This window comes from Syngnathus acus, chromosome 24 (genome assembly GCF_901709675.1).
Source record: "Syngnathus acus chromosome 24, fSynAcu1.2, whole genome shotgun sequence".
Classification (NCBI taxonomy): domain Eukaryota; kingdom Metazoa; phylum Chordata; class Actinopteri; order Syngnathiformes; family Syngnathidae; genus Syngnathus; species Syngnathus acus.
Genome location: NC_051108.1, coordinates 7,884,645 through 7,898,495, shown reverse-complemented (window position 1 = coordinate 7,898,495; position 13,851 = coordinate 7,884,645). Strand labels below are relative to the sequence as shown.

The 13,851-nt window shown below is 42.8% G+C and overlaps 2 protein-coding genes across 2 annotated transcripts; one reads left to right on the top strand and one right to left on the bottom strand.

Moving 5' to 3' along the window:
• The first annotated feature begins 726 nt into the window (after positions 1 to 726).
• Positions 727 to 3,319, top strand: sytl3 (synaptotagmin-like 3). Its single transcript, XM_037244814.1, has 12 exons — positions 727 to 880; positions 940 to 1,155; positions 1,234 to 1,301; positions 1,389 to 1,440; positions 1,513 to 1,579; positions 1,656 to 1,725; positions 1,949 to 2,061; positions 2,144 to 2,266; positions 2,346 to 2,515; positions 2,599 to 2,695; positions 2,844 to 3,014; positions 3,120 to 3,319. The coding sequence occupies exons 1-12, from the start codon at positions 783 to 785 to the stop codon at positions 3,156 to 3,158; spliced, it is 1,284 nt and encodes a 427-aa protein (XP_037100709.1). The 5' UTR covers positions 727 to 782; the 3' UTR covers positions 3,159 to 3,319.
• A 1,089-nt stretch (positions 3,320 to 4,408) lies between these two features.
• Positions 4,409 to 13,845, bottom strand: ezrb (ezrin b). The gene is made up of 13 exons (XM_037244808.1): positions 13,834 to 13,845; positions 11,816 to 11,899; positions 10,181 to 10,276; positions 9,331 to 9,605; positions 8,526 to 8,609; positions 8,305 to 8,451; positions 7,057 to 7,153; positions 6,771 to 6,934; positions 6,340 to 6,470; positions 6,073 to 6,233; positions 5,894 to 5,986; positions 5,297 to 5,800; positions 4,409 to 5,134 (listed from the first exon to the last, which is right to left on the bottom strand). The coding sequence occupies exons 1-13, from the start codon at positions 13,843 to 13,845 to the stop codon at positions 4,970 to 4,972; spliced, it is 2,013 nt and encodes a 670-aa protein (XP_037100703.1). The 3' UTR covers positions 4,409 to 4,969.
• Positions 13,846 to 13,851: the final 6 nt, after the last annotated feature.

Below are 13,851 nucleotides of genomic sequence, written 5' to 3'. Positions count from 1 at the left end.
AAATGTGTGAAGGCAGCAACGACATCTCCGTGCTGGGCCAGAAGGTAAGCACTTGTACTTTGTACCATTTAAATTTGGTTTCATGACTATGATTATACGTTTGAGGAGTGATTTTGTCATTTTGTGGTAGTTTGATGAAGCCTCATTTCACAGATGTGTGCAGCCAAGCCCTAGAAGACAACCGTGAGAGTTGACTGACATTCAGGCTGTGGTGAATTATTATACACATTGTGGCTTCTTTTTAGGGGGGCTTGCAGGAAACTCAGCTGAGGGTTAGGAAACATGTCAGCTCCCTCATATATTTCCGATTACACTGACTTTATCGTCAATGTAGGCTGCTCGGACGGTTTCCCATTAAAAATGAAACCAAACTAGGAAGCAGAGAGGAGGTTGGTTGACCAGCTATCAATAATGCAAAGTTTGACAGTTGCTTTGGCCCCGCAGACTTGCTCTCGCTGCCAGGAGACGTTCAATAGATGTCAAAGTGATTTCAAGAGAGGCTGATGATGAGGCAAAATGGATTGTGACAGTGACCTGAGCGAGACCACGGAAAGACTTGCAGGTGCCTTACTAAATATTTTTTACAAAATTGGTTTGGAATGGAAAACAGTAGCAGGATGAGAAGTCTATCTGGTTATGACGTGGAGAGCGGCGGAGGAGATAACCGTTACATGTGCCACTTCTTGAATCTTTCAGCTCCAGATGACGACGAGTTCTAAGAGGCGTCCGGTGTAGAGCAGGGAAAGTAACACATCATCGGGAGTGGAGGCGTTCATTTGAAGATGGATTTAAGTTTGCTTGAAGATCTGGAGAGGGCGAGCATCTTGCAAGTACTTCGGAGAGATAAACTGTTGCGTACAATGGAAGACGACAGGATCAAGTGAGTGACATCATAAATTCACCTTTCTGTGACGATTCTTATGACGGTCGTCAACACAGGAGGATGAAATTGCAGCTGCAGGAACTTCGAAGAAGAGGCGCAAAGAGCGACTCCAGGGAGTACGGCGAGCGGACGTGCGCCCGCTGCCAGACGCCACTGGGAAAGTTCTGCAACAGGGGCGCCGTCTGCCGCGGGTGCAGCCATCGAATCTGCAGCCGCTGTCGTGTGAGCGTGAGGGAAGTGGGGTGGAAGTGTACAGTCTGCTACGCTTACAGGTAGTCTGCGTTGATTCGGTGTTATTCAGATTTAGTGCAAACTGATGGAACAATGATTTGCTTGTTCCGCCTTTGCAGAGAAGTCAAGATCCGGTCCGGAGACTGGTTTTTAGAGGAAAAATCAAAAAAAATTCCGGCTACAACAGGTTTGTTTGCATTCATGAATCAATTTTTTGACTCAAATGACTCAACTACCGAACGCACAATGGAAAATTGCTTTCTCTGCTGCACAGGCAAATATGAGACAGTTGGGGAGAAATTGTTAAACTCCTTCAATGTGCTAAGGTATCTTTGACTCACTTTTTGTGTGTGCATGTGTGCATGCATCCATTTAACACTTGTGATATTTTTGCAAAGTCACATAGCAATCGTGCCGCCGACTCCGCCAGCCTCCTCGGGATTTGACTTTGTGGGCAGATCAGAGGTAAAGTACATACTCAAATTTTTCAGTTTGAATGCAAATAATATGAACCGCTGTTCATAACTTTGTGTCTCAACAGAATTCCAACAAAGTCAGCGTTTTCCCCAAATCAATGGAAGATCTGTTTTCATTCACCGATAATTTTAGAAGTAAGTAATGAGTCAATATAATGAGTCATCAATCAGAATTTATTTATTTTTTTTTTTTTTTTATGAAAGTTCCGTTTTAAATGTAACACTTCCTCACGATACGACTCAGCCAAGAAAATGTGTCTCTTATCGAAGCCCGAATTACATTAGGTGTGACAGCAAAAGTGTTGCGCAAAATCCTGTGACACCACCGAGGTGCTCTGATAGCTCTCGTTGTTTGCAGAGATGTCTTCATCTCAAAACAACGTGACAACCGACCTGCTAAACGTCAACCAACATTTGTACTACAGCACTCATAAGAGCCTCTCTGATACTGACATCAGCAATTCTGTCAAAGTAAGGAAATATGGCCTCACCCAAATGCCAGTAAATCTACTCTTTACACTTAATAACACTATTATACGCATTTTCCAATCAGCTCTACCATGGCCCGAGTCTTCCAAACCTGTTCAAGAGAAGCAAAGATAGCGAGCAGGAGGGCTGCTCCACCGGAGCCGAAGAAGAAACCTCCAATAGTTCGGAAAACTCGGAAGGAAAGCAAGTGCGTACGAGCTAACATATTTCATCACCACTTGATCTTTCTGTTTTTCTTAATGTAAATTTTGTTTTTCTTCCCTCAGGGCAGTTACAGCAGCATCAGCACAGAGTTCAGCCTCCTTGAGGGCATCAGTGCCGGTGGGGACGTGGAACTGGCGTTGGCCTACAAGGCCCACACCTCCTGTCTGGAGATCACAGTGGGAGCATGCCGCAACTTACCCCACGGAGACACCGGGAAGAAGAGGTGTCACCCGTAAGGAGAAATCAGGATGCGTCTGCTGACTGCTTTGAATCCAAATAAATCAAAGTAAAATATTGCACAATGTCCACGTGCAGGTACGTCAAACTCTACATGATGCCACCCAAGAGTGACAAACGCAAGACGACGGTCAAGAGAAACACTGTCCACCCGGTCTATAATGAGCTTTTTCAAGTAAGGCTTCACCCTCGAGGGAAAACGTTGTAAAGAGAACAAAGGGAATAAAGGAGTAATTATGAGGGAATCAAAAAAAGGAAAGTAAAAAAAAAAAAAACTATGGGACTTTTGGCATTCACGCAACATGATTTTTTCCCCCCCTCAGTTTCACATAGAGCGTCACCTACTGACTTTAAAGAGATTGCAGGCCTCTGTGTGGCATTCGGGGTCCCTGCACAGAAAAGTTTTTCTGGGTGAGGTCCTCATCCCGCTGGATGGTTTTCAGTTTGAAGACCAAGACTTCCAGCACTTCAACTGGTACCCGCTTTGTCCACAGGTAAAAACACACAAAACATTTCATGAGGACCATCACTGAGAATGGAAGATGCAAATGAATAAATAAAAGTTCCAAAATGTTCCATGATGGCTTATGTGTCCACAGCTGAGTGTAAATGTCCAGAGAGGGGCGCTGTACAGCTGAATTGAAGCGACCCACTGTCCAGAGTTCAGCAGTCTGCAACCCCCATAATTTTAGCAGATAATTCAACAACTGCACTTGTATTGGAATCCAAAATGCATGCATGAGCATTTACATATTTAATGATTTCATTGATTATATTTATTCATATTTATGCAAAATAAAGTCCTACCTATTTGCACTTTCATTCATTATTCATTTTTTGGCACCACAATTGTAATAGTATAATAGCCGGCACCTCATCCACTCGGTATTCAGATCGGCTCCCGAACACTTTTGAAGACGTCACGCTATATGATTGGCTGAAAAGACTGTGCTTGGTCTGTTTTGCGGAAATGGGATTGTCGTTCAAACGTGGACGATTTTTGCAAAGACGACTTCTGAAACAATGTGCAGTCGGTGATGATTTGATTTGTCGCTTTTGACATTTGATTGCGATTTGTATTTTCAAGAATTGTTTTGATAAGCTTTTGTCGAAAATATCGTGACGTTATCAAACACCGGTCCGTGTAACTATTGTCTGACAAAAATCCGGTCCGTGGTGCTAAAAAGGTTGGGGATCGCTGAACTAGAGGACCTAAGCCTCATAAAGATGCGCCTAGCTTGTGCATACAGAGTTTAAAAATAAATCACTCGAAACGCATTGCAGCTAGTTACCGGAAGACTCAAGCCGGATGTGTAGGACATTAGTCTTCAAGCGTCGCGTTGTCGCCGTCTATTGGTCAATTTGTGAAATGCCATCGGTGACAACTGGAAATCCTAAATTGACGGTCCGGTTTTTCCATGTGTCTCGTGCTACGATATTCAATTTTTGTTGTCGAAATAAACATTGAAAATCAAACTGTTCGACTTTTTTACTCGTTCCAGACAACAAACGAGAAAATGAAGCAGTCTTCTAACTTGTGTGGATTTGTTTTGAAGCGAAAATTAAATAAGCAGTCGTTTAATATCTGCTTTCAAAAGAAATATCTAATGACCAAGAGAGACACGGACCCTGAGCATTGCGCATTGCACTGATGTCTGACAAAGCGTTTTCATTGGATGTCATCGAATGCGCAGGTGTCCAAGAATGCCGCACAAAGAACACTCTCTCAGCCTGTGAAACTTGCGTTCAACCTCTGGTTTCTACAAACACAAAACATTCTTGTAGGAGTGGTGATGTCATGCAATCACAATCCTGCTCACGAGTGACAAATGCTCAAAACCAAAAAATAATTTATCTTACCATGAAAGTGTCATCACAAACGGTAATCATATATATTTATTGGCAATATGTCTCAAATACAGAGATATTTCCGCGACCATCAAGGTGAAACCAAAGTGGCCTTCTCATCAAGGTGAATCCAAAGTGGCCTCCTAACTGCCTGATGAAACTACAGCACTCAGATCAAGCTCAAGGAGGACACTCAAAAACAGCATTCTGCGTTTTAAAAGTTACATTCATCATGATGCTTCTACCAGCATGGACATTAAGGCACAAGCACAAGTTTTAAGTGGCGACACTGATCTAAAGACAAAGATAAGGCTCATCCTTGATCTGAGACTAAAAAGCAGGGAACATAAGACATTGACATTATTTTGGTCACTATATATAATTTAGTTTTCATCGTTAGCAAAAATATACAAATTAAGATGAAACACCCTTTTTAATGTCCCGTATACTTTATAAATATTAAACTAGGCATACATTTAAACGAGTGTAGAGCCATCTAGTGTTGTGCCTAGACACAATATGCCAGCCCTTTCTGAGAGGTCACTGGGAGTCATTTTCTTTCTACACTAATGACACAATTTTAAAAGGGCAGGTGTCTTCCTTATAAGGCCTCAAACTCATCAATTCTTTGCTTGGTGTTGCCTTGCCGGATCTGCCGCAGGGTTTTGTATTTGTCTCGTCCTTCCCGCACGTTGGCCGAGTGGAGGAGGTCGTTCTGGGTGTTCTTGGACTCGTCACGCGCTTGGGCCAACTCGGCGGTCAAATCCTGAAGGAGACACAGCAAGGGAATGAGACAAGATGTTTGCCAATGAAATCTTTTTCCTTTTTTTCACACTACTTTAAATAACTTAGTTTTAAAACTCGAATGTGGCCATAGAGCACAAACGTTTGGCGGCCTCTGATGTATGAGGACATTTCCTGTGGTTACCCTGAGCTGTTTCTGCACACGCTCATTCTTCTGGGCCTCTGTCCGTCGATCCTCCTCCCTGCGGTGATTGTTTTGGACGCTGTCATTGTGCAGGTCGGCACTGTGCATGCTGCTGTTCTCCTCGTCTTCGCTGTTGTCGTCAAAGTTGTACATAGAGAGAGGGGGAGGCGGCGGCAGCGGCATTTCCATTGGTGTTTCCATCGGCGTCTGCCTCAGCGTTTGCAAAGGCGTCGGCCTTAGTGTTTGCATTGGCGTTTGCATTGGCGTTTGCATTGGCGTTTGCATTGGCGTTTGCATTGGCGTCTGCATCGTGGTCTGCATTGGCATTTGCATCGGCGTCGACATCGATGTGTGCATCGGCGTCATCATCGGCGCCATCATTGGCGCCATCATCGGCATCTGCATCGGCGCCATCATCGGCATCGGCAGCACTGGTGGGGCCGCCAGCCTCACCTTCTCTAACTCCTGCTTGGTCTTAATCAGATCATCCTGGGCCTCCTTGGCCTGGTGAGGAACACAAATATGCTGTTTTCTTCTCAGACGTCCTTTGATTTTTTTTTTTTTCATCCGCTCCCCCAAGTCCCCAAGTGTTCTCACCCTGAGCTGCCATGAGTCCACCTCATTCTCCTTGCGTTTCCTGGCCTCCTCCAGCAGAGTGATTCTGCTCGTGTGCTCCTTCAGCTCTGAGGCCTAACACAAAACATGACTAATTGTTCACAAATGTGACATTGGTGGACCATCCCTAATACGAATAAATACAAAAAGAAAGCACTGACCAGCTGTTCCTGACTAATCTTCTGATTTTCAGATTGGCGAGCCAGCGCTTCTTTAGCCAGCAGGGCTGCCTGACGTTCCGCCTCCAGACGAGCCGCCTCCTCTTCAGCTTTCAAACGCTCCTTCTCCAGCATCATGGCTCTCTGCGTCTGCGCCTGAAGATCTGAAATATAGACGGGTATAATTGTTAGCTCTGTTGTGACATTAAGCAATCTCATGATCATTCAGTTAATGACAGAGCAAAATAATTGTAACCACTTTTTCCATACCTTGCTCTACCTTCTTGGTCTTCTCCTGATACTGGTAGAGCTTCATCATAATATCCTTCTTCTCCCGCTCCATCTGCTCCTTCTCCTTCTCGATGGCCTCCCTCTTCCTCTTCTCTTTTTCCAGCTGGGCCCTGCAGATAAACATGAGCAATTAGCTAACAAAGATACATGAGACGGACAAATAATAGTCAACGGGTGGTTTCGCTTTTGTACACTGTTGAGTTTTGCAACATGGAGAGAAATTTTGAGAATTGTTGATATAATACATGGAAAAATCTCTGCAGATTAAAATTTTGATCTTCTGTGCTAAGAGGGGGAATTTACGTACAAGGTGTGTAATGATTACCTCGCAGCGGTGAAAATTTGGGCTCAATAAATCAAGTTATACACTTAGATTTTCACATATTTGAACTGAGATAACAACAACATACTTCTCCTTCTGTTTCTGCATCTTCTCCTCTCTCGCCTGTGTCTTCATCTGCTGCACCTCGATGGAGTCCGGCTTGCGTCGGTTCATGTAGAGCTCATGGTTGCCCATGCACAGCTGAAGGATGCGTTTGTTTAAGCGTAGTCTCGGGGAATAGAAGACAAAGTCCTGAAAATGAACCGAGAATAAATAATGTGGAGTCAACCTCAAATTGCTACATTACAAATTTAATACAGGGGACAAGCACGTTGGAGCATCAACATGCATAAAAGACTAGAAGATTTACTCACCGGTGATTTTTTGTCGATGGGTTTGATGGTGAACTTTTTGTCATTGAAGGAAACATTTTTGATTTCACTCCATGGGAAGCCGATTTTTGGTGTCAGTCTGATGGAGCAAGACACACAAATGTGGAAAGCCGCGGCAAAGAATCCAACCTCCTGCTTAGTCACAAAAAAATACTGATCCCACTGTCCGATGGATTATTTCAAGGTGTGGATGTTTTCTTGTGCCAGTTTCAGCAGAGCATGACATTTGCTATGTTGTAATGAGACCAACAAGCACCTCGTGGTGAAACTCATGTTTGAATTTACACTGCCTAAACTGGAATTTATTTTATTTACTCTCGCTGACACATGCTTGTGGAATTGAGACAACAATGTGGAAGTTATTTCAGAGCGCTGTGACGGGACGGATCTTTGCATTGTAGAGTTTGCTTACGGATGAATTCAAAGGATATCTTGTGCCAAGAAGTAAAAATCACAAAAAACGACGTGTGATTAGCTTATCGTGTAAAATTAAACCATTGTGATGGATGAAACATGAAAATGAAGGAAAGCAGGTTGGTAAAGAGTTTGACAATCGAACGAGATGCCTTGGCTGTGCGCTTTGTGGGCCAGCCGCCCTCATTGAAGAGACGCTGTTGTAGGTTAGCCCCACATTCTTAAGTGCCGCACAGCTTGAAAAACCAGTTGGCGTAACCATAGTTACGGCAGAGGTCACCGCAGAAGACAGGCTTCTGTCGATCGCTAGGTTTACAAAAAACAAAGCTTGGTGCCTCAAAATGGCCTGTTTGTCATTAGTATCATCCATCCATTTTCTGTACCGCTTTGTCCCCACGGGGGTCGTGGGCGTGCTGGAGCCTATCCCAGCGGTCATCGGGCAGTAGGCAGAGGACACCCTGAACCGGTTGCCAGCCAATTGCAGGGCACAGAGACAAACAACCATCCGCACTCGTACTCACACCTAGGGGCAATTTAGAGTGCCCAATCAAGCATGTTTTTGGGGATGTGGGAGGAAACCGGAGTGGCCGGAGACAACCCACGCGGGCTCGGGGAGAACATCCACACAGGGAGGGTCGGAGATGGAATCGAACCGGGACCCTCCTAACTGTGAGGCGGACGTGCTAACCAGTGCACCATCGAGCCGCCTTCATTAGTGTCATGGAAATTAAAATTTATTTAAATGTCATACATTAAACTCAACACAATTCCTGCTACTGCTCTAATGTCTGCAACCAAGTCGTCAGTTCAACTTACTTGTCATCCTTCTCATAAATATTCAGTCCCAAAGCATCCACTCCCAGCCACAACAGCGTTCCCTTCTTATTCTTGATGTCAAAGTAGTTGACGCCATACATCTCGAGGTCCTGAGCGATCTTCAGATACTCCATCATGGCATCCTCCCTGTTGGAACGTGCTCAAGTTTAGCACACCCATGTCACCACGTATAATGACATACAAACCACACATGGACTCACTTGAGCATCCCACGATGCTCCTCATGCCACACCTGAATCCTCTCCTCCCACTGTTCTTGTGATAACTTGTGCTGATCCACCACTCTGCAAAAACAGACATTAACTCCATTGAACTCTATTGAAGTGTTGTAACGCTCCGCCTCTTCTTTAACTTTGCAGGAGCTGTGCAGCATTAAGTCACCACAAGATTCAAAGTCTGGATATTTTTTGGGCAATAATTAGTGTAAGAGGTTCAGTGAGATTCAAAGATACCTCGAATGCTTGAATGCAGAAGAAACGTCTCAGCCATGAAGGATAGCACATGCAGATTCATTTCCGCTTATGAACTTGCTTAGTCAGTTTATTGTTATATTATTATGATTATTAAAAAGCAAGCATTTTAGAGATGTGAGGATCTGACAGCGACAGTGCAAGCATTTTAGAGATGTGAGGACCTGACAGCGACAGTACTGAAGTTATTATCTTCCTTCAAAATGATGCAAAAGCTTGCAATTCCTCAAAACAGTTTTTTAATCATCCACCTATAACAAAGCCTTATCAAAGCTGCATGGGTGCAACTCAGAAATTGAGATAACAGTACAGAAAACATGCTTCATACATAACCGTTTCGCTTTCTTTCTTTTTTTTTGTGGTTGCCAAGGAGGACATCGTCATTTCCTTAGGGGCAGGTTCAACCAGACTAGTGGCCTACTGGCGCTGAGTGCAATTTTGAGTATCGTATATAAATAACTGACATATTACCTTCCAAACCGAACAACTTCAGTGCCTTACATCAAATAAACACCATTTTTTGGTTTTCCTTTACCTGCGAGGGAGTAGCCGTTCAGAAAGGAGGTATCCCGGTTGGTGGGTTTCTTTATCATAATCTCCATACTTGGCTTGAACAGAGTAGGACGCCAGCAGCACAGCCGTTTCCGGCGGACAGTAAACCTGGTCGCTCAGGATGCCCTCTCTCACTTGCATGAAGAAAAGCTTCTGAGTGATCTCCTGAATGAGCTCCTCATTGACTTCCTCGGGAAAGTACTTGGCCCGAAAATTAAACTGCAGCGGGTTTGTCTTCCTCACGTCCTGTTGTAACACCTGACAAGGAATTACAAATACACTTCAAATGTTTTCAGAGTGAGCCAGTCAGGTTCTGTTTTGTTGCTGAAATAAAAATATTAAATGAGAATGTTTCATATCTAAGCAAACAAAGGTAAAATATTATCAGAATTATTTTCAAATTATTCCGTTTTGCAATTGGCTGTAAATGTTGGCTTTCTCTATCATGTGCCAGACTTCATTTATCTGATTTACAAATTAGCCTGAATTATGATCAACTCCAGGAATCCAGTGGCAAAAGGTTTAGCACTGTTTACTACACAACAGAAAGTAGTTCTGGCTCAGGAAGAGTTTACGCTCCAGCTGAACACACAATAATCGCCTTATGCAACAAGTAAAATATACACAGAAACCAATGCGGTCTGTTTCAGATATCTGTGGAGGGAGCCACTAACCACGATTGAGAATATCAATGGATGGCCTGTACTGGATATTTTATTATGGTGAAACACAAACATTGCATCATCGAGACTACTGTGCCCATGAGGGAATGCATTCTTCTATTGTATGATTGAAGTGTTGCATTTCATCATTGTCTTTTAAACCCATCTCACCTTTTTTTCCAGTTTCAGCCAAGTTAAATAGTCTTTTCCATCTATATACTGGAGTCCAAAGTACCAGAGCTCACGTAATCCAATTGTTTTCACCACCTGTGGATAATGATAATAAAAAAGGAATTTGAATGGAATAAAAACTTTTCAAAACATAATGGCGTAAACAAGAAACATAATCTTGATAAATTCAATTGCAGTGGATAAAGGCAGCAAAGTAAGGTAACTAAAATAGATTAAGAATTTCTAAAATCTCACTAGTCCTGACTTGATGACTATGACGATTTGTGGGCTTGGCTAACAAGCCTTTGACAGCTTTCATAAATTGCCTGCTGTCACTGTCAAATTGACTTTGAACTCATTTAAAGATACTCCGCTCAAAATACTCATCTCAAAATGCAAATGAGCTTTAAGCGGCAGGTTGAAATGGCAACTAACAAATTCATTCAACCTCTGTGACTGATTCTTTTACATTGCCGCTCAAGGCCAAATGAGATGAGCAACAGGGTGTGGAGGGGAGTGGCAGGCTGTCTTTGGTATGACAGATTCTACGTTTGTGATTGCCGACAATCACCAAGGCCTGACAAAAACGGGTTTACGAGTGTTGCTCAGCAGACTGCTCGCTTGCTGGGGTCAGCGCAGCTACTTAGTGCCTGCCGGTGTGAGACGACATTAAGCTGATTATACACGTCAACGTGCACCTATGCTACATATCAACTGGGCTAACCTGATGTCGTTGCTCAAAGCGCAATGACGCATTTAGTGCAAGTCATTGAATTAAAAAAGAATTTAAAGAATTAAAAAAGAATTTAAAGAATTTAAAAAAATAACTTCAGCCACCTCATTTTCTCCTTTGTCATATCTATCCTTCCACTTTTGCACTCAACTCAATCACTACAGTGCATGCTGCAAATGTATTTGACTACTTTTTTGATTATTAGGACTTTAATTTCTCTAGCTTTCTTGGTATGTTGCCAACCGAGGTGTTCTGGCACAACTCAGCTGAAAATAAATAACCAATCAAAGCGGCTATTATTTGTGGCACACCCATCCGAGAGCAAGTCGCAACCAATCATTGTTGCAATGACAAAAATATTTATGAGCTAACTGCACATTGTAGAAACTTTGAGAATGGCTGTAGGTCTCTTTGGCCGCATTTATGCTCCGATGGCATTTGATTTGATAAAAACATTTTCTCGACAAATCTTGAGATGAAGGGTTGGTCCAAAACATATGTAGAAATTGGCTACACTAGCTATTGAAAAACGAGTTTTACAGGAAGCGTCTAACTCTTAGACTCTAAGACAATGCCTTTCTTTCGCTGATGCTGTCACACAGCACCAAACAAGTTCACTGTAATGACTGTCAGCTGGGCTTGCGGGATCTGTTTTAAAATCTCAAACCTTGCAGACCATACATGCTAAGTCACATAAGATTATACATATGGGGAAGAAGAATGGAACCATACAAAATGAGATCAATGCAATGATAATGGTGTCAGGCGCAGATACATATACGAAAAAACAATATTGTCCAACTAATATAAAAAAACAATATTTTTCAACTTCAGGACTTTCTTCTATGGTTTTAGTGGGACTTTGCATTCAATAATCTAAACGGAGATGGTGTGTAGCTTACCTGGTCAAACACAATTTTGCCGTAAGCGCTTGGCAAAATGGCAAACTCCAGCTCCGAGTCTAAGGCGTTGACGTTAATATTGACCTGTGGTGGACACACACAAGAAAAATTTGACTTTCAAGTAGAATTGTAAGTGTTTCATGCAGCTCTGTATACATCTAAGAAAAGGGATGGGAAAGATTTACAAACTCATTACCACTCAAAGGAATGGACACAAAGATGTTAGGACATGCCGTCCATATTGCTTTGGCGGCATCTTCCATTGCCAGTCCATTGTGAGCGACCAAAACTGTAATCCACCTGCTTACAGTCAACTAACTGGTTTACATCTCGCAAGGAGGGCAAATCCAATCACAGCGTCTCATCATCATGTTAGCCTGCAGGGGAGCAACAGTGTAAACTGTGACACTGCCAGGGATGATTAGAGCGAGAACTTCGTGGCATGGTAAACCTTTGCCTAATGTGATGGTGCTCCCCAAAGCATATATGGCTTAGAATGTCATGGGAAACTTTTGCCTAATGTGATGGCGCTCTCAAAGCACATATGGCTTAGAACACTCAGTCCGGCAGAACTTTATATGCCGGTTTTGAGTCACAGCTAAAAGGTGATGAAATACAGCCTCTACCCAACAGCCAGACAAAGGAGCCTTTGAGCCAGAGTCTGTTGCTGTAGTCTTGAGGAAGCAACGTACCCAAAACTGCTCCCAAACTCAAGAAAGAAGCACGCTGTGATGAGGGAGAACAGCTCATACGTAGAAGCTTAACTGCTGTATTTGCATTTACAGCATGGGAGCACAGAAAAACACACACAGCAGCCAGTGAAGCATGTGAATGAATGTGATGGTGGAAACCATGCAAGGGTCAGTGGAAGAAATATCACGTGGCCCCATTTTGACCATAGCAAGCAAAAAATTGCACAGCGGTCATGACTGTTTCAAAAGTAAACATTGAGACAGTATCATGAAGAAAAAGTGACTCACTCAGGATGTCACTTTCACAGCAACGCACACAAAACCTGTTGGCCATTCCCAAACAAAGCAACAACACGCTGTGTAGCAATGACCACAACCCGTTGACACGTGTTAACATTTCACTTAGTAAGCAGGTGATATGTCCAAGAAGGTCCTCTGTATGTATTTTACCTTATGGAAATACTTTACTGCATGTAGCAGTTTATTGTCCGTGTAGAACAATAAACACGAATTTGTTCTAAATGCCAGCAAGAAGTTTCCAAACAGATGTTTGACTGAGCGAAGTGTAATGGCACGCCAGGGTGGGGCAAGCTAGTCAGGAGCAAAACCTGATCTGTTAGAAAACATGGGAGAACTTTGTTAGCGTTACCTCCACCGAACCATTGCCAGGAAATTGTTCATTTGAAATCCAGCACCACACGAGTAACTGTCTCTAAGCGCTATGCCAATGAACAAGCACACCACAGAATACGTTTTTTTAAACAATCCCATTAAATTCTCATGATCTCTTGGTTCCAGTCTATTGCTTAAATTCTAAGACTTGCAAAGTGGGCCAACTGCATCAGCATTGTACCCCTACCATAAGAAAATGTGATCACAGGCATCTTGCTTATTACATAATGGTTTCTTTCCCTCAAGACTGGTGGGACACTCCCATCCAGGATTATGAGGAAAAGTCAGTTGGAGTGGCTGGCCTTCAAATGCAAACTTGTTACTCTACTGTAATTATTTAATACTAATACTCTGGTTATTTACGGGTAGTACACAAACTACCTGCGGTAGATGGGGAAGTTCCTGAAATAGTCCCTGCAGTGTAAAAGCCCCTAATGCTGTACACAATCAATACTGTATGTTCAATTAATAGGTCTAACATAGTGTAACACACATATTAAATGTATGGAAAGTAGTAAACCAGTAATATAGAAAATATATTTTAAGATCCCAAAGTTAAATTTTGTGTGTTATATTCTTTACCTGTGGAGAATAATAAACAATGAAATAAAATAAAAATAAATTCAATTAAATGAAATAATTGTAATTGCTTACCGCTTTTGGCATTTTGTG